This window comes from Botryllus schlosseri, chromosome 14, assembly GCF_051294905.1.
Source record: "Botryllus schlosseri isolate E-star chromosome 14, Bs_hap1, whole genome shotgun sequence".
Classification (NCBI taxonomy): Eukaryota; Metazoa; Chordata; class Ascidiacea; order Stolidobranchia; family Styelidae; genus Botryllus; species Botryllus schlosseri.
In genome coordinates this window covers 4,726,672-4,745,270 of record NC_137249.1, presented here as the reverse complement: position 1 = coordinate 4,745,270, position 18,599 = coordinate 4,726,672, and the positions used below count along the sequence as shown (strand labels likewise).

General features: G+C 40.1%; 3 protein-coding genes across 3 annotated transcripts; 2 read left to right on the top strand and 1 right to left on the bottom strand.

Annotated features, from left to right (window-relative positions):
* Window position 1: 1 nt before the first annotated feature.
* On the bottom strand, window positions 2-2,635 carry LOC145455388 (trafficking protein particle complex subunit 6b-like). The gene has a single exon (XM_080333362.1). It carries the CDS (start codon window positions 1,530-1,532, stop codon window positions 1,032-1,034), a length of 501 nt encoding a protein of 166 aa, XP_080189488.1. The 5' UTR covers window positions 1,533-2,635; the 3' UTR covers window positions 2-1,031.
* Window positions 2,636-4,360: 1,725 nt separating this feature from the next.
* On the top strand, window positions 4,361-14,631 carry LOC145455374 (uncharacterized). Its single transcript, XM_080333340.1, has 12 exons — window positions 4,361-4,538; window positions 7,551-7,647; window positions 7,715-7,777; window positions 8,091-8,220; window positions 8,666-8,768; window positions 9,052-9,091; window positions 10,010-10,131; window positions 10,245-10,354; window positions 10,757-10,817; window positions 11,834-12,306; window positions 13,095-13,429; window positions 14,088-14,631. Exons 2-12 carry the CDS (start codon window positions 7,572-7,574, stop codon window positions 14,219-14,221), a joined length of 1,647 nt encoding a protein of 548 aa, XP_080189466.1. The 5' UTR covers window positions 4,361-4,538; window positions 7,551-7,571; the 3' UTR covers window positions 14,222-14,631.
* Window positions 14,632-15,843: 1,212 nt separating this feature from the next.
* LOC145455376 (uncharacterized) lies at window positions 15,844-17,406 on the top strand. Its single transcript, XM_080333342.1, has 2 exons — window positions 15,844-16,044; window positions 16,755-17,406. Exons 1-2 carry the CDS (start codon window positions 15,896-15,898, stop codon window positions 17,134-17,136), a joined length of 531 nt encoding a protein of 176 aa, XP_080189468.1. The 5' UTR covers window positions 15,844-15,895; the 3' UTR covers window positions 17,137-17,406.
* Window positions 17,407-18,599: the final 1,193 nt, after the last annotated feature.

Sequence of the window (18,599 nt, the reverse complement as noted above, 5' to 3'; positions counted from 1 at the left end):
ACTAAATAATAATTCAAATATTATTGTGAAATAACAAGAGATCACTTCAAACATAAATATGCTTAAAAGCAAAACAATATATTGCCGGCACAGCTGGATTTGCACAATTCAGAAGTTTCTGTCCAGAAGATTACATAAGAATTATGTTACTGTCACTTTCAACTTTTCAAATCAGGTAAAGTAGAAAATGGATTTAACAGAGTTTCAGCAACTACACAAGAGACATGATCACATCCATTGATCAACATAGAATCTGTATAACCATCATGGAAAAAAGTTCGACAAAATATTGTGTCTGTGATTAGAGATGGATAATTCAGTATCTTGAAAGTTACAGCATTATAACAAACCAGTTCAGTCCATTTCATCACAGACGAGTACACAATAATACAATAACAAATCTAGCTAACAGAAGAGTTGATGGAGCACAGAACTGGCATCTCAATATTATGATACAATACTGAGATGCATTTGAGCTGTTAGCTAATTCTATATTTTTCTGTGATTGCAACCATAGTTTTTGCCCATACAATATATTCATGGCGTTTTCCTCTTCAGTGAGGTTAGACGGTGACAAAGACTCCAGATAGTTTGTGAAAATAATCTATTAAAAAGGCCAAGTGTAATTATGTATAATTGCAAGGAAAGAAATTTAATTAGCAGTTACAAGACTATGATGATTACTCATGTATATCACACAGGTTGATTTTGACACATAATTCCGGAATTGGGACACCCATATTACCATACATGCATGATGGATGTTCCAAGGGCATGTTAGAGTTTGGTGCTAATATCTACACTGGTCTGGCGTTCTTCTTCAAAACATGCTGGATTACTATGTTCTTTTCAAATTTGTTGGAGGTCTTCACCCCGTTACTTGGTCTCCAATTCTGTACATGCTGCGACAAGCCATCAGGAAATGAAATCAAACCGAATCATTTATACTCCTCTGCATGTATCTATTTTAATATTTGCGGTGGGTGGTGAAACATTCGATGTTTAAAAGTAGCCTATTACTGAGACGATCTTCATGAAGTATTTGGTTTTTGGATCATAATCTGGAATTTGACGGCAGGCATATTCACAACTTCCGCCGTAACAATACTGTTCACACCCAGTCCATCCAGCGCACCTCGGACGAGTCCGCAAGAAAACGCGAGATACCTCGGAGCGTGCTCAATGAATTGTTTTCCAGTGGACATTTTGGTAAGCAATTTAAATTTGTTGTCCTGCAGTACAAAGACTCCCTGATGATTGGTCCTCAAATTATTGACTTGCTTCTTGTAAAACGCAGTCCAAAAATCACGACAAATGAACTTCATCACATCCAAATCTTCTTTGAAGCGCTGGCCGTCTTTTGCGAGATGCTCGACCAAGCTCTGGCCGACTCTGCACCCCATTGCTTCCAGATGAGATATACATTTGTCGTTGGCTACGTCGTCGGCCGCTGAGTATACGTAACGCACAATCTCACTATGTAAGAATTCAAACAGACACCCGACTGCGTCTTCGTTGGTGGTTGCGGTCATTTTAAGTAGAGTGTCTAGTATGCTATAAAAAGATAGTGACAAACATTGCAATAAGCATGAATATTCAACAATCAAAATTTTTATGATTAGCGTAATGATTGATGAATTTATACGCGCTGCCTATGAACGAAAGAGACAGTTGCTATAAAAACAAAAATGCATTTAGAAGCAGGCCTATCATCATATTGAAAACCAAATTAGAATTACATATTACTCCTCAGCAGTTTTGGGGTTGAGTCACTATTTTTGAGTCATTGCACATGCACGTTTTGACTCGAGTCAGGTCAAGAGTCATGACACAAAGTCACGTTGGATTCTCAAAGTTAGAGGCATGATAGAAATCATTGTATTTTGCAAGATAATTGAAGTATACAGAGTGAGTCACTATTAATTCGGAATTGAGAAACAAATATTGTATGTATGGCTCACATATAGCCTATGTTGAACTGATAAACTACGTTTGTAACTGTCAGCCAAGCATATGATAGAATATGAAACCTCGGAAAGTTCAAAGAATTTGATATGACGCAACACACAATCCACTTAAACGTCCATACAATGCAATTTAATCCTACATCAATTTTTGACTGGTAATATAAATGTACGGTATAAATTACCATACCATACATACGTTACCATACGAATTACAGATTTAAATCGTACGAGAGGTTATCGTTAATGTGAGCACTGAGCAATCGATGTCACAGAAATACACTGTTATAGATAGATTACTAGTAGTCTATGACAACATAAGTTCGATTGATTTCATTTGCGGTCAATTTATTGGTGACATACCGACGAAGGCTCAGTAAAACCAGGCCGTCTAACCATTGAATGACTGGCTGCTCACACAGGTTTTATCAGCGCGTTGGGAACATGTACGTAAATGTACAGCGACCAAGCCAACGCCGATTATTTCATGACTTGAAATTGACTCGAAAATTTTGCTCACGTCACGAGTCGATCCACATTTTTGAAACGCAGAGCCAAGTCATTTCTGTAAAGTGACTGGAGTCAAGTCAAGTCATATGAATATGTTGACTCGAGTCAAGTCATGACTTGAGCCATCCCAACACTGAGAAGGTCCAAGTCAAAGTGGATCATCCCTTGCGTAGAGATAATAACCCAAGAATCACATCAGGTGAAAGATGTAAAATCATCTGGTATTCTTGCGTGTTGGCATATCGTAGCTTAGTTTTTGGGTCTTTGTATGGTGCGGGAAGGCCTGATAAATCCGAGTACAGCTTGATTGGTTTGACAGACGGTGGCGCGGACAGAGATGCATGGGTGATAAAACCTTGTTCTTGTAAGCCTTTCTCCATTGCTGCCATGTTTTTTAGATTTTTCCAGACTTTGGTTTGATGAGTGAATCCATTTTTTCTGTATTCCTGTCTTTTGAAACAGTGCAAAGATGTAGGTCCTTCCGCAGTCGCCGCCTTATCACTTTCTTTTGTAAGTTTTTTCTTTTTTTGAGGCCTCATCTATTTCGGTATCGCTGAATGCAGGGATTAGAATCGTTAAACATTATTTTCTCAAAATAGACGCTGGTATAGAGAATTGCACAAGGATTCTTATCAGTCAGGAAAAAGATTTTTGTACTGTCACAAGTGCTTTTCTTACCAATACTACTATCTCAACTTCGCTAATGTTATCATTCTAAAGCAGTAAAGCACTAAGACATGAAGGACTCGAAACAACTTTGTGAAAAATGTTAACCAGAGGCAGTTTCAAGTTCCAATTACGTGAATATCATATTTAGGCAAACATTATTATTGATAGACTAAAACAGTAAATCAGTGGAAGACAAGGTATATATTAAGCTTTAAGCATCTGAATTGCTAATCTGATGTTTTTGTAAAACGTTACTAATATAGCTGCATCTCCTTTATTACCAATAATTCGTTTTGTTAATCATTATCATCATTTGAACTTTTATCAATTCAAAGTACTCCTAGAATTGCGATAAAATGAAAAGGGCGAGTCGAAACTTAAATAGTGGGATAGTCTACAACTAGTCAACTACAAGATCGACTTGTGACTCGGAACCCTGTGACTTTGTGAAAAGCATAACCCTGCCATCATATCACTGATGCTCATAAAAAACGCAGCTGAAGCAACATCGTAGTTATAGAGATCACAGAGACTGATCCCAATTCTCTACAAGCGCACACCAAACATATTCGTGTATAGAAAACTAACCTTGCTAATCTATAATTCGTGTTTGCGGTGATTCCCCTGTCAATCGCGCAGCAATGATGCGCGTCCGCCATCCGTGAGCGTAGCCGTGGAATCTTTGCTCCGCAAAGTGATGCTAGTGAGCAAATTATTATAGATACCTACTAGCAGAGATGAGCATGGATTAGGATTGGGTTTTGAAAAAACAGGATTTGTGAAATTTTGTCGGATTTGGATTGGATTAGGATTACAGATTTTTTTCTGAACGGATTAGGCTTTGGATTGGATTTACCTATTTTCTGGGAGCTTAATATTTCGTGTGGCGAATGGCGACAAACTTTATTCAGATCAGTTATTGATGTACTTATAGGACACTACACTATGGTTCACTCGGTGCAAATGAACATGAGAGGTGCAGCCCTATGCTAAGTTATCTCAAATCAAGAGAATCGTTGGTTGTGAAAGTAAATTTTCCAATCCCTCCCTTGCATAAAGTAGCATTTTTTCTGAATTTCAAATTGGAATCGGATTAGGATTGGACATGGACTATAAAATGAAAAAGTTATGGATTAGGTTTTGGATTTGGATTTGAAGTTTCGGATTTGGATTGGATTAGGACATAGAAATTCCAAATCCGCTCATCTCTGCCTAGTGCCTACTAGCCCCCATAGGGTTAGGAGGGTATGCTTCGATTGAACCATCTTAGTAGATCATTGAACAACGAGCATGAAATATCGTACACCGAGCGAGATAGCATGGAAGACAGTTTCCCATGGAGATAATTATAGCGTAATGGTGGAGCCTGGAGCGTCCGGTTTCTTCGTCCGTAAGGTAGGTCGTTGGTCGTAGGTAGGTCGTAACTCTCTATGTAATAGCTATACGATATATTATACATTATTGCCTTGCTGTGATATAGAGGCTATGGGTGATTGATGCACTCTTTAAGCATAGCAACAACCAATGATATATCGCTATAACGCTTGTAAATTTCTATGCTTCAAGTGTGGTCCGGGTTTGCGCGATAGCTTGCCTTGTCCGAGTCTTTTTGTCTTTGCTTATCATGTTATTTTGTTGTGAGAGAGGCTTCTCTGAGGCAGATCTGTGCGCGGCCAGCGCGGCCCTGTGGATATGAAGCTGTACCAGCTGTATCAGCTGTATCACTCTGTGGATATAAAGCTGTATCAGCTGTATCACCCTGTGGATATAAAGCTGTATCAGCTGTATCACTCTGTGGATATAAAGCTGTATCAGCTGTATCACCGTGGTTGGATATAAAGCTGTATCAGCTGTATCACCCTGTGGATATAAAGCTGTATCAGCTGTATCACCCTGTGGATATAAAGCTGTATCAGCTGTATCACCCTGTGGATATAAAGCTGTATCACGGCTCTATCAGCTGTATCACTCTACCTGTATGGAATCTGTGTCTTGTGTTCAAACAATTCTTGATTTTTTTATTATTATTTTTTTAATTACTTTTAACTTTGAGAATCATCGCTGCTCCCATATTATAAACCAGGGGTTCTCAACCTGGGGAGCGCGATTTGCCTCCAATGCAGGCGTGTTTCTCTCTATATAGACCCAATTTCATATTTTTTATTCTCTCATCAACATTCATAACCGACCCTGTAGGACCATACCACCAAACAATCTGTTGGGGTTGCTAGCATCCCACTTGGATTTTGTGATATGACGATAAGGGGGGTGCAAAATTTTTCACTATCATAAAGGGGGGCGCGTCAAAAAAAAGGTTGTGAACCACTGTTATAGACAAGCCGTACCGAGATTCACCCAGGTATCACTCTGCAATTAGTATCAGGTCTATACTATGTCTGGGATGCGCGAAATAGTCTAGTAGGCTGTCACACATTTAGTGAGTCAGCTCTACTCGCCTACACGCGCGAAGAAAGAGAAATTTCTATATTTCATGATTGAGTCGGTCAATATATGATCGGGAATTGCATATAGATTGCTATCAATTTTTATAACGTCTCTCTGCTCACGTAATCTAATTTAGGCTACCGGCTGCTGGTAGAGCTGAGTGAGGTGTGCCTGAAAAGGTAGGAGCCCTCGAATAATAATTAATTAATCATCTCCGGGTGTGTATACCCGTTGGCAGGAACGAAACAGCACTTCGTCAGGCTCCCCAAAAACCTGGTATCTTGGGCTCTTATACGGTGATAAAACGTCCCGCATCACGTTGTTCGCTTTATTGCCACGAAATTATTGTTGTAATGTTTAGTAAACCAGCGTGAAGCGCAAAAATTTTCAATAATTCATGATAAAATCGGCCTATAAGATCGAGATACAGCTGGGATACAGCTGATACAGCTTTATATCCACAGGGTGATACAGCTGATACAGCTGATACAGCTGGTACAGCTGATACGGCTTTATATCCACAGGGCCGCCAGCGCGGGTCTTATCATCTGTGTCATGATGTCGTTGTGAATGTGAGATCATTGTACCATAGTCGAGATTCACCTGCGGGATATGTCAAGTCCGGCGATCAACTGTGCGACAGTGTCAGTTAGAAACGGTTAAATCCGCGTATAAGACGAAGTTTCTAAAAATGTGCGGAATTCACACCACAACGGGGGTTGTTTGTTTGATATTTTGTAGTGTTTTCATCTTCATCAAATATTCATCATCAATGTCAGATTTTGATATGATATGAATTAATGATATGGAGCGAATGAAATGCCACCGCTCATCCACGTCCACGTTAGTTAGGCCGTAATAAGTTCATATTGTTGATGGAACTTATTTATTTTGTTACCCTGTTTTGGTATTTCTACGATGTTCCCGACAGTAAAGGGTGGTACAGTCTTTAAAAAGTTTCCGGATATTTCATATCAAAGACTCCTCTGTACTATTAATCTTTTATATTCTTCGCTGCTATGTATCATTGTAATGTATTTGATTGACGGTTGATAAATAAACTCGTTCTCTCTCTATTAGTATGATGCACATTTTGCCTTGAATGTCTGAGGTACAGTTTGACTTGGTTGCAGTTTAAGTTGTCAGCCAAAGTTGCTCCGTGTTGTGTATACGTCCGATATACTGTTTTAAGGGTGTATCTAATTTGTCAATGTCACCCATGTCGACATGAATCTATTTTGTCAAATTTGACACACCCTTGTTTTAGTGCATTAAATGGTGGATTGCACACATGCATTCATATTCATTGAATCACTTCAAAACTGCAAACGAAGCATCTTGCTTGAGTTGAATTGAATGGGAATCCTGCTTCATTCACAAATATGCTTAAACTGGTTTAGTTTTAATAAAACAACAACGTTAGTGTATTTGAATACATTTTCCTTCTTACAGTTTTTGCGTAGTTTTCATTTATGTGTCAATTTTCGTTTTCCGCAAATCCACCATTGTTATCACAGTCCTGGTCGCGGGCGGTTTGTTACTACTGGCTCAAGAAAAGTTTATATACTTTTGCAAGTCAAGCTAAGAGTCAGAATTAGAGTGGCCACGGTTAGGTCACAAATATAGGTAGCCTATGTATGTATGGGCTGCAAATATTGAACATACATGGCTATGTGTTCTTTGAAGGCCATTATGCAGAAAAATTTATTTTGAAGCAAGCCCACATAGCTAAATATGATGCCGGCCTCCGCTCAAAGCAATTTACCCAATGTAGGCCTAATACCTTAATAATGTTATATGGTTGGTCAATGCAACTGGGTGATTGTCAGCGTTTTTGCACAAGCCTATCAAATATGATTTTGTGACGGTAGAGATAAATTTCTTTTGTACATTGTCCTGTTCTGCCTCCAACAATGCTGTCGCTGTGAGATGTAAGTTGTTAATTAATTATTATATTTACAGCACGCTTAGCCTATATTCATAATGAGTACTCCACAACCAAAGAGTCGAGGTCGCCGAAGTGAAATTGAAACAAAAAACCTAGCTCCAGTACAGGACGGTATGTGCATGCTACTCTTGAATAAGTTCTGTACATTTGATGATTATTACAATTCTATTCACATCAGTTGTCAGGGAATATCGTGTTATTGAAGATGGAGCATATGCCTACAATTTACAGGAACAAGAAAGTACGTAGAACTCTTTTTATATGTATAGCCTGTTTCATGTGTGTTACTGTTATGTTTTGTATTTCATCTCTCCTATTTTTATCAATGAGTTATCCTGTGAGTGCTTGGTAGATGCATAAAAAAGTTTTTGGTTATTCGATTCGACCATGCAATTCCTAAAACTGCAATTAGCTATATCAATCCTTTTGAAGGTATCTCGCGTGAACTTCTTTGAAACTGCTGTCCTGCTGCCTTTTTATATTAATCCCAAATCATAGAGGTAATAAATATCACGAATCCTTGACCACTCAAAAATTTCATTTTCAATTCAAAGTTGAACATCACTATTCCCAAAATGTGAATATGAGACGAGCTATTCAGGAAGACCTCAGAACCGCGAAAGAATTGCAAGACGAAGAGGACCGGAAAGCCAGGATCAGAACTTTGGAAGAAGAAGAGGAAGTGTGAGCAATCATTTTTTATCTGTTTGTGTTGGGTGGTCATTTTTGTTAATGGACCAACACTAGACGACAGACCACTGGAACCGTGCAAGTCTCAACGACGAATATTACAGAATAACGAGCCATTGCAGCAGCATTTTCTTGTTTACAAATTTACCCATGTTCACTATGAAAGCTTTTCATACCCTCAGTGCAATATAGTTTGGGCTTTCTTAATGTAAGCTAAGCCAGACCACTAATCTAACCTAAACTAAGCTGCTCTTGAGTGTATGTTGACAAAACCACTGGGGGTAAGATTAATGTTGCAGTTTGCGTTTGGCAATAATAAATTCACAATTCTCCATTCAAAGGACATAGGATAAACGTAGGATTTCTTAAAGTAGTAACCTTGCTCAATTAACCTAATTTCTCATATGTATTCATCTTCATGTGTGATTAATGTTAATAGGAAGCAGATGGATGAAGAATTGGCCGAGATCATACAGGAGCAAATCTTCACAGACGCGGCAATGCAGGAAAAGGAGAGAAAAGATTGCGAAGAAAGAGATACGGTAGTTTTCACCATCTCACCGACTTTCATTCAGACCTAGATCGTCTCTTCGGGTGCCTGATTTTCAGCCAGTATATTAAGTATTCCAATTTCCGAAATCACCAAACTGATGAGTTGGTAAATTTCCGAGGTACTCGACTTGAATCTAGTACTGGAGTAGATCGACTCAACTTACTCTACTTGAAAAATCATGACAAGTAGGTACAGAACTTTTTCAGCTGTATTAAGACTATCGCTGCAATGTTCTGATATTTTGAATAAAATTTCAAATCTTCGATTTCCAGGAGCTTGCTCTGCTGCTGGAAGAAACGGAGAGACGAAAAGGTGATTAAAGTGAAATGTTACTCGTATTGTAATCGCCAACTGGCGGTGACACCATGGAAACCCTGTGGCAACATCGCCAGTGTATTGAAATTGTGTTTATGATTCATTTTGAGAAGTCCACAAATGACTGCCATTGTATGCACAAAAATCTTGTTTCTAGGAGAGTCTTTTCATTGACTATTAATAAGTACTTTTCTAATATATCGTGACTTGATTGTGATTGATAGTTTCTTCAATACTCATGGATGCATGTCATTTCCTGTTTGTTTCATTTGCCCTCTTGGATTTGGATTTGCTCTCTGGTTCGTGATTATGATTCGAAAAGATTTTTTGTGCAAGCTAATTATGACTGGCTATTTTGACACACTAATGATGTTAGTTTTCGATCATTGGTTGCAATTATTGTGTTTTTGAATCTAAAATAATGGTACTGGTTGGATTTAAGATAACATGTCAATGCGTGGTTCAAAACAAATTTTAAATGCACCCATATTAGTAGCTGAGAGGAGATTGTTTAAAGTCAAGTTTGCTGTTGCTTTTGGCTCACAGTATTACCTTAATACCACTGTCTGCGAAAATCGTACAAAGTAGTTGATAAAATTTAACACTACTTATTCACGTAGAATGAAAAGGATTGCTTCTTGATGCCCATGAAAGTTGAAAATATTGATGCTCTGAATGGCCTGATTTTTTGCCAAACTTCTGTATCATAGGTATTGAGTATAACATCTTACACTTTGAATCATCATTTAATGTATGTTAGTGTTATATTTGATGAGCTAGTATCTATCATTTGCATTTAGTCATAGGCTCAAATTCATTTCCGAGTCAAAATGTTCAAGTATGAATAACTGTTTTATATGTGTGTTTGTGTAAGCGTGTCTAATAATAAATAATCAAGAATTTTGTTCTCATTAGCGATCGAATATGCGAAACGGTCTGAAGAACGCGATCATCATCTCGCCAAGCAAATGGAAAAAGCGCGGGTCACTTCCGCGGACAGCGAAGACGGCCGGAGAATGAGAGTAATGTCTGACAAGGTACGTAGCTGGTACTGTTCTTTATGATGTGGCATAGTAAAAGTAATTTTGGCCTGAATTTATTCGCGAAATGTTTGTGTTGATTTTTTTTCAATTTACAAATTTACTTCTAGGAATTGGCTAGGAGACTCCAGAACGAGGAGAAATTGAAAGCGGAACGCGACGGTAGGCAGAAAAAGGAGCTTCAGTCTGCTGTCGAAATGCAAGATGAGGAACTTGCCAAGTTAGTATCGCTCGGTGACAGCTATGGCTGGACTCGATGATTCGGGTCAAGCAATGACAAACAGTTTTTTACAGTGAATTTTTTGTCACTGTGAATTATTATATTATCATTGACAATTATAGTTTCGACTTTCGATATTTTATTACTGCTGTAGGATCTTTGAAACCTAGGTCGACTAAACCCGAATCATCAGGTTTAATACGCGTGCTGAAAATCAAAATAATGTCTTCCAATGCTTTATGTGCTTGCTAGGCAAGGTCTACCGTACACATTGCCTGTCATTCCTAAGTAATCTGTTTTATATGGTACGCAGTGTGCGTTCCACATGATGATTTCAGTCATGGCTTTGATGACTGTCGCATAAAATTATGTGTTTTTGTATGACTTCTATCCAAATTCTAGGTATATTCATGAGAGAGACATCGAAAAGGCGGAGAAAATGTTTCGTAAAGCAAAGAAAAAGGTATGCTAAGTTTCAGTTGGGTTGATGATAATATCATGTATTGATTTATTAGGGCTCGGCAGAGCCGCGGGTGCTTCGTTCCAAAGATTGATTTTGATTGAATTGATAGGAAATCATCACTAACGCCTTTGAATTAGATCAACCTAAAAGGGGCGTAAGCGGCAACTCAGTTTGTCTGTGCAATATGCAGAGGAGAGCAAAGTCGTCAATTTTGGTACTCCAGAGGGAGTGGTAGTACGGTAACGTCGTAAATTTGTGCTCGTATACATATAGAAGTACAACCTGAATTCATATTCACTTGCAAGTAAGTAGTACAAACAGTCAAAGCGTACTTCAGTACTCTTGAAAAGTCGAAGTGCTTCATTTCTGAACACATCTGGCAATAACTAAAACAACTTTTTGTTCCAGTCGAGGGGCGTTTGGCGCTCTGTGTATTGCCCGGAGGCTACGTTATGTGTCAGGGTTGTAACGACTCGAGTCGCGATTTTTTAGTGACTCGACTTGGCTTTTTTGTGATGCGTAGCATGACTCGACTCGAGTCACTTTTTGTATTGACTCGAGTCATTGCGCATGACTCGAACCAAGTCATATGACTCGTGACTGGGACGGCCAAGACAGACCTTTCATTATAACCTCGCAGAATATGAAGTTACCTTATGATTGGTATTTCGACTATTGTTGAAACTGTTAAGACTGAGGAAAATTACTATATTATGAAGGCGAGTCATTCTATATCACTCAAGCATTTGAAAGTGGATTGAACTGAACAGTGAACATAATAATGACTTGGACTCGATTCAAAGCACTATGTCTCGGACTTGTCCCTCTACTAGCTGACTTGGACTCGGACTTGACTCTGTGGTGAATTGAAAATGACTCGACTTGACTCGAGTCAAAACTTGAAAAGTGAGACTGGCTTGTGACTCGGAACCTTGTGACTTGATTACAACCCTGCGTTGTGTATAAAAGTTAACGAAACAATTCTATAAAATTGTAATTCTATTATTGTGTAACAGGGAAAACACCGTAACGAACCGCTGTACTACGACGACAACCTTGACCCGCCGAATTACAATTCAGCCTCTAATCCACCTCTGCCGCAATATTCCAATGGGCACCGACAACACAGAGACGATCATCGGCACGGAAGTCACCATCACCATCACCGGGACCCAAGGAGTCATTCCGGTGGTGAAAGCCATCGGAACGAACATAGGGCCCACCCCCCTCCGTACGATGACAGACGGAGTGATCGTCATAGTGACAGGCGTCACCATGGTCACCGACCGCATGACGCGCAAGTGTCCAGGGAGGAGGCGAGGCACTCGCCTCCTGGTTATTATGAACAGGAAAGGGATCGACGGGACTATGACAGGAGGCGGGCTCGTGAGACCAAGCCCAGCCGACCACCACCTCCGAATCTTGATAGTCGTCAAAATACAGAAGTGAAAGTGCCTTTGGGCGAGCCTGTACGCAGTAGCCGCGGAAGGTAACTGGTGTTGGTTTAGTGTTTTACCCGCGCATGTTGAGTATTGCTTTCACAACTACATCCATCATAGTATAAATATATCAACTCAGAGACTTTTCTTGTGCCCCCTGCCTTCACATCAATTCAGTTTTCCTGTAACATTTTCAAGAAAATCAGAAATTAAATTACAATTAAAATCAAAATCAGAGCATAGAAACACAATAACTTATTCAAGCAGCTTCGAATGTAAAAATGATACTTTCTGAAAAAAGAAGTGTTTTGAAACTCGATTATATAGACTTAAATCCTTCACTGTCAAGCTGTTTTGGTCTGGAAATCGAACAAGGTGATATCAAGGCGGTCCAGTGACTAAGATATCCAAATTCTGACCATGACTCCAGTTTGCTTAGTCACATATTTGGAGTTCTGCTTCTGGCTCACCAACAGATTAATACCGGCTACTTATTCGATAAATACATGCTATAAGCTTGGTTTTTATCAAATTGCGATTTTTATATATATATATATGGAAAATGTGACTCTGAATTTGGGAATGGCCCAATTTTTACCATTCTCGAGTCTTAACTGAACATAATCTGAACAAAGGTTATTGGAGGAAGCATTTTTAAGGGTGGATTTTAGGCTGTGGGGAATGTATATTTGGAATACATCAGAAGTTGAGAATGAAAAAAAAAAGGTTGAGAGCCACGGCCCTAATCGATTGTCCTCGCATCTCGATCTGAAATCCAATTGCATATTCGCCACGGTTGCGTTTACTCAGATACTCAATCTACGTCTCATTTATACAGACAAGATCATCAAGTTCCCCGGAGATCGTCACGAGATGCTATTGCGGCCCGACCTCGCGAAGATTATCATGAACAACGGGGTCACAGCGATAGACGCAGGGGGTCACGTGAGATCGTCGATGAATTAGACCCTCGGCCTTCTGAACGACGGGGTCACAGCTATAGACGCAGGGGGTCACATGAGATCGTCGATGAATTAGACCCTCGGCCTTCTGAACGACGGGGTCACAGCGATAGACGCAGGGGGTCACGTGAGATCGTCGATGAATTCGACCCTCGGCCTTCTCCCCGATCGCCGAGCGAAAGAGATCATAAATCCACTCCAGGCCGCACAGGTACATTGCTTTTTCGCACCTGGTGTGATTTCTCACTTTCCGTTAATGGTTGAATGTCATCTCAAGTAAAAATATCAATAATGCCGTAAATTTCTACCCGGTTACAAGTTATAGTAGCGATTTACAAGACATGTCAAAAATATTTCAAGTCGAAACAGAAAATGGAGGGTTAGCATACTTCTGGCAGTTGACCGGAGCTGGCTACATTCAAAATACGCATGCTCGCGAAATGACTAGGAATGTTCAGTTACTGTGAATCCATGATACAGAGCCTTACTCGCCTTACAACCCAGAGTGGAACTGGTGTCAACGTCACTTGCAAACTTCCATTCAATTTCGTCATTATGCCGTGCAAGAAACCCTTCTGCCACGCACAACTTATTGCCGAAAACCACCTCTACTTCTTGTCTGGCTTACAGCTATTTCACTCATAAAATGACGCAAAGTTACCTTTAAAGTACTATGTGCTTTTCAATATCTGTCAAAGTCAATGTGTAATATGTAATTGTAGAAAGTAGAAATCGAAGTTGAGCTTACTTGAGTGCTCATAACACAATATATTATTCAAATGTATATTAAAGTGCTGTACCTGCATAAGTCCCTTAGATATGGTATTGCACACGTCGAATTCCCACGTTAACAGACTTGGTTTCAACAGGTAAAAGCCCAAGGCAACGAGCCGAGGCGGGGCACACTAAAAACCTGCCCGCGTATTCCGAAGAAGACATTTCAAATCCAAATAATGGTTCGAGAAAGAAAAGCAAAGCCAAGAGCGAATGTAAACAACAATGAATCAACTTTCGTGTAACGAATGTTTATATTTGCAAGCGAACAACATGGCTGCCCTTTGCATCTTCATTTGTATTTTTTCTTTTTAATGACGTATCAAATGTATCGTTTCGAATAAGAAGTCATGTCGAATACGGCTTATATTACCTATACCGTTGTGTAAAAGTTTCCTTTTTCTATAATGACGTTTGTTTCTTGCTCCTATCACGTTACACATATTCTGAATCGATTCTGTTTATATTGCACTTGGAACCCACATATTTCTCGTTTCATATTTGTGGTGAGTTTGCCAAATGCGGCCGTTGCAATTTTGCATGCAAAATCAGGGACATTGTGACTTCTGTTGACGGCCATTGTGTTTGCGAACGTTTGTCGATAAATATGTTGTCATCATAAAATTATAATTTATGAGATTGTCTCATCACTCACTTGCGTGTGGCATATTTCGCATGCGATGGCGCGAATGTTTGGTAGATTGCTATTCAAGTCTCGTCAGTAGGAGCCAAGGGCCCTAGTGTAATCTAGTATTCAGGCACTGGCATGACGCGTCATGGACAGATTAAGTACTGAACCACATACACCATAATACTGTTATCAGATCTGCTCCACAGCATAACGGTGCTTCAACGATATAAGGTAAGGATGTCTATCGAGTTTGCACCACAATTTGTTTTCCCGCACAATACCTGTCTATCATGGCGGACAGTCGTCATATTTCTCTGAGGAAGTCTTCTGTCGACTCCGTTTTGTTAAGAATGGTTTGTTCTGCTATTCCATTGTAACACAACATCTGCCATAGTACGAGACCGGAATGGTACCGCATACGAAGGCATAGGAAATTGTCATGACGAAGGTGCGATGATCGTAGGTCAGTTCCATTTCCGTCTGCTTTGAAGATCATGTGTTAGAAGCCCGGTTTTACGTCTGAAGGGTTGTGGTGTGACACGGCAGGAGATGAAACCGACCAAGAATCTCTCTGAGCTACATTCTAACGTGAATATAGTCGGCAACCTGCCATTAGGGCAGTGGTTCCCAACCTGTGGTACGCGTACCACTAGTGGTACGCGAAGGTCCTCCAGGCGGTACGCGAGTGGATTCTGTTTTTTTTTCGACCGAACGGAGTTACTAGTTCAGGTGAGGTTGGTGATCAGGTCATTTACGGCACCTCAGTTGACTTAAGCCGTCGAAAATTCGCAAAAAAAAAGAGGGTAAAATCTCAAAAAGGAGGATAAAAGGGCGTCCTGCGACTGCGAGGTCAAAAAAGTCAAAAAAGAGGACGTATGGTACACCAGCTGACATGCGCCGATGAACGAAATTGGAAGGAGGCAGGTTCGCACAATCTTGGAAGCCGCGAATACGTATGAGTATGTCCTGGAAGAGCCCAGAAGTAACGCACTGCTTGGAACCCGCAACACCCATAAACTAGCCTGCCTTATCGCCGATTTCTAGGATGACAGGCTCGATGGGGCTCGAACCCGTCGCGCTAACTTCGAGGGAGCGCTTAAACCACCGAGCTACGGTGGCTGTCAGAGTGATGGATTTTCTCGAGTAAAAAATGTCGCTTGTAAAGTTTTAAGTAAGCAGACCAGCGAATTGCTTCTGCAAAAGGTGAATCAATTTAGAGTCATATGTCTGTGACATCACAACGAAAAACGACTTCACATTCATTTGCGCTAAATGGTCCTGTCCAAGGGTGTTCGTTCGTTCATCGAACAGCTTGAAGCTATGCCGTGGTGGAAAACCTGGAAAAGAAGTAAAAAGAAGAGTACAGAAACGTGTGGCATTCAGTATCTAGAAAGCGGTGATAACTATGTGGACATGGACAGGTTAGCACTAAGGCATTACGTTAGGACAGACAACCGACTATACCGGTATGTTTTCTCGGTTCAAATCAGTGATCTAATATCATGGTTCAATAATAATATCCACTCGAAGCTCCTTTTAACTTATATAATTGCTCTTCCAAAACTGGTTCGCAGCTATACCCGACAAAGTGGTTAAATTAGGAAAAAACTTGTTATAGGCGACACGGTAAAAATTACCGTATGGTTACCTCGAGACAGACCAGCATTTCCAATCAGGACATTATGTACACTTGCACCCCGCAACTATATGGACAGGCGACAGAAAATTTGCCATCCTTATTTTTACGGTGATTAAACGGACTACGCCACTACGGTATCGCAATTAGTTCGCATCGGTTACGTATAAATTCACATTCCTCATCAATGACAATAATGCTAAATGCATTGCACTACCGGTGGTTCAATCAAATTAAAAGAAGTCATGAATGATGGATAAATTAATCATAAATTATAAGTGAGAGGCGTGCGTTCCAAACCCCTTTTCTGCCGTTGAACAGAGGCTTATTGGCCATGATGAAAATTCGTCAGGCGCACTTGAAAATTTCGGGAAAAACATATACCATTATTCCCCCAGTGGGCCCATAAATCGCTATATTCATGTGAAGTGACTATCACGGTTCATCTAGTAACGGTACTGATTCTATAATATATGCAACGCTTGCATCTGTCAGATACGCAGCTGAATCTACGGGATCGCTGACTGGCGACACGGAAAAGTCCAGCGTACAAGAAGATACCAAAAGTGAAAGAGGGAGAAGCAGTGACAACAAATGCCAGGAAAAAGATAACATGCCGAACAAATCTCGGGAAGAAGAAGAATGCAAATTAGCGGACAGCGAGAAGAAGTCCAAGATAAAAGAAGAGAAGAAAGAGCGAGCGAGTAGGAAACAGCATCGAGAGAAAATAAAAATCGAAGCGGCCAATGCAAAGAAGAAATACGACTACGAGGCGAAGATAATATTTCAAGAGATAGACGAGATGAAAAGAAGAAAAAGAGTAGAAGAGAAGCTAAAGAGGAAAGAAGAAAAAAGAAACCGGAAGGAGAAAGACTGATCGGCAAAAGAGAAGAAGGCTGACAAAAAGAATGATACCGGTGATGGTATTGATGGTTCTGAGATGACTAGGGATATTTGGGATGATATCGGATAACTTATGGTCTTGAATCCAGCGAAAAGGAGATCATTACTTGTGTAGGACTAGGATGCGTTTACTTATAGATATATCTATGTTCATTTCGAACAGTGACTCGCAGGACCTTGCACTACTCCTGCCACCAAAAGCGTTAATATAAGAAATACACTCCGCTGTTGTGCGCATGATGAACCGCCACAGATACCAAAAGTCTGCCACGGAAAAACTTGGACAGCAAGATAATTCTAGTTGTCTGTCATATTTTCAGGAAAACCAGAAATCAGATTAGAAGTAAAATTAAAGCAGAAACATATCGGAAATGTTGAGCTGCAGTTCATTATAAATCATTGGCCGTATTGAAAATACAATAAAGTACATAATATGACGCCATTCTTTAATCAAACCCGAAGACTTGCATAGTAAAGTCGCCTGCTACCGGGCACGGTATACTAGGAATATAGTCTGACCGTTTCATGGAACATAGTCGCAGCGTTATAGTTATTGTGGTACGGGGTGGGTTTGCCAGAGATTAGCAATAATCATGGATGCGGATTGGAACAAACAACGAATTTGAAGACATTGACCAGATTTAAATTGGAACATTGAATTTCTAAAACTTATCATACATTTTTTAAATGAAATTAAGCGATTGCGATATTTTTCACTTGGACACAATGCAATTTGGATTTAGGCTTATGGTTTTGAAAAATATAATGGATTTGTAGTTTCGAAATGACTTAGGGTACAGTGTTTTAACCATACACACCCACCTTGGCCGCCCGAGAGCACATAAAACCAAAGACGTGCGCGCAGAATGAAAAGTACTAGAAGACATAACACAACATGAAATGGCAAGCAATGGAAATGAATGTGGCACGTGTCGGTACCTCTGCTGAGGCCTGTGGTAACTCTTTACTTGAGGTCTACGACGTATCTCAAATCGTAAATTAGTTTGTTCAGAGCAACGTATAATCTAAATATACTAGGGTTGCCATATTTTTGTGAAGCAAATTCCGGACACTCTTTAGCGCCTACTAGCGGATTTAAAAATGAGGTATAACGCATTGAGTGAAAATATGACGTCACACTAGCAAAGCATTGTCAAACGACTGTATACAGGAATGGAGTGAAACATAGGTCATGAATTGGGCCCTCTGTAATGTGAGCTCTGGTGATTGCTACTTGCTATGGTGTGCAATAGATTTCTCCACTGGCCGGATGAAATCGTCTGGCGGGCCGTGTTTGGCCTGTCGGGATTGTGTTTGACAGCCCTGCTATACTGTTAGGTCGGTGCGGCTATCTCATTGTGTGTTTTTATTTTAATCAGGTCCGAAACAACATTTTTTCCGCCCCCTTCCGCCCAAAAAAAAGCACTGATATCTAAC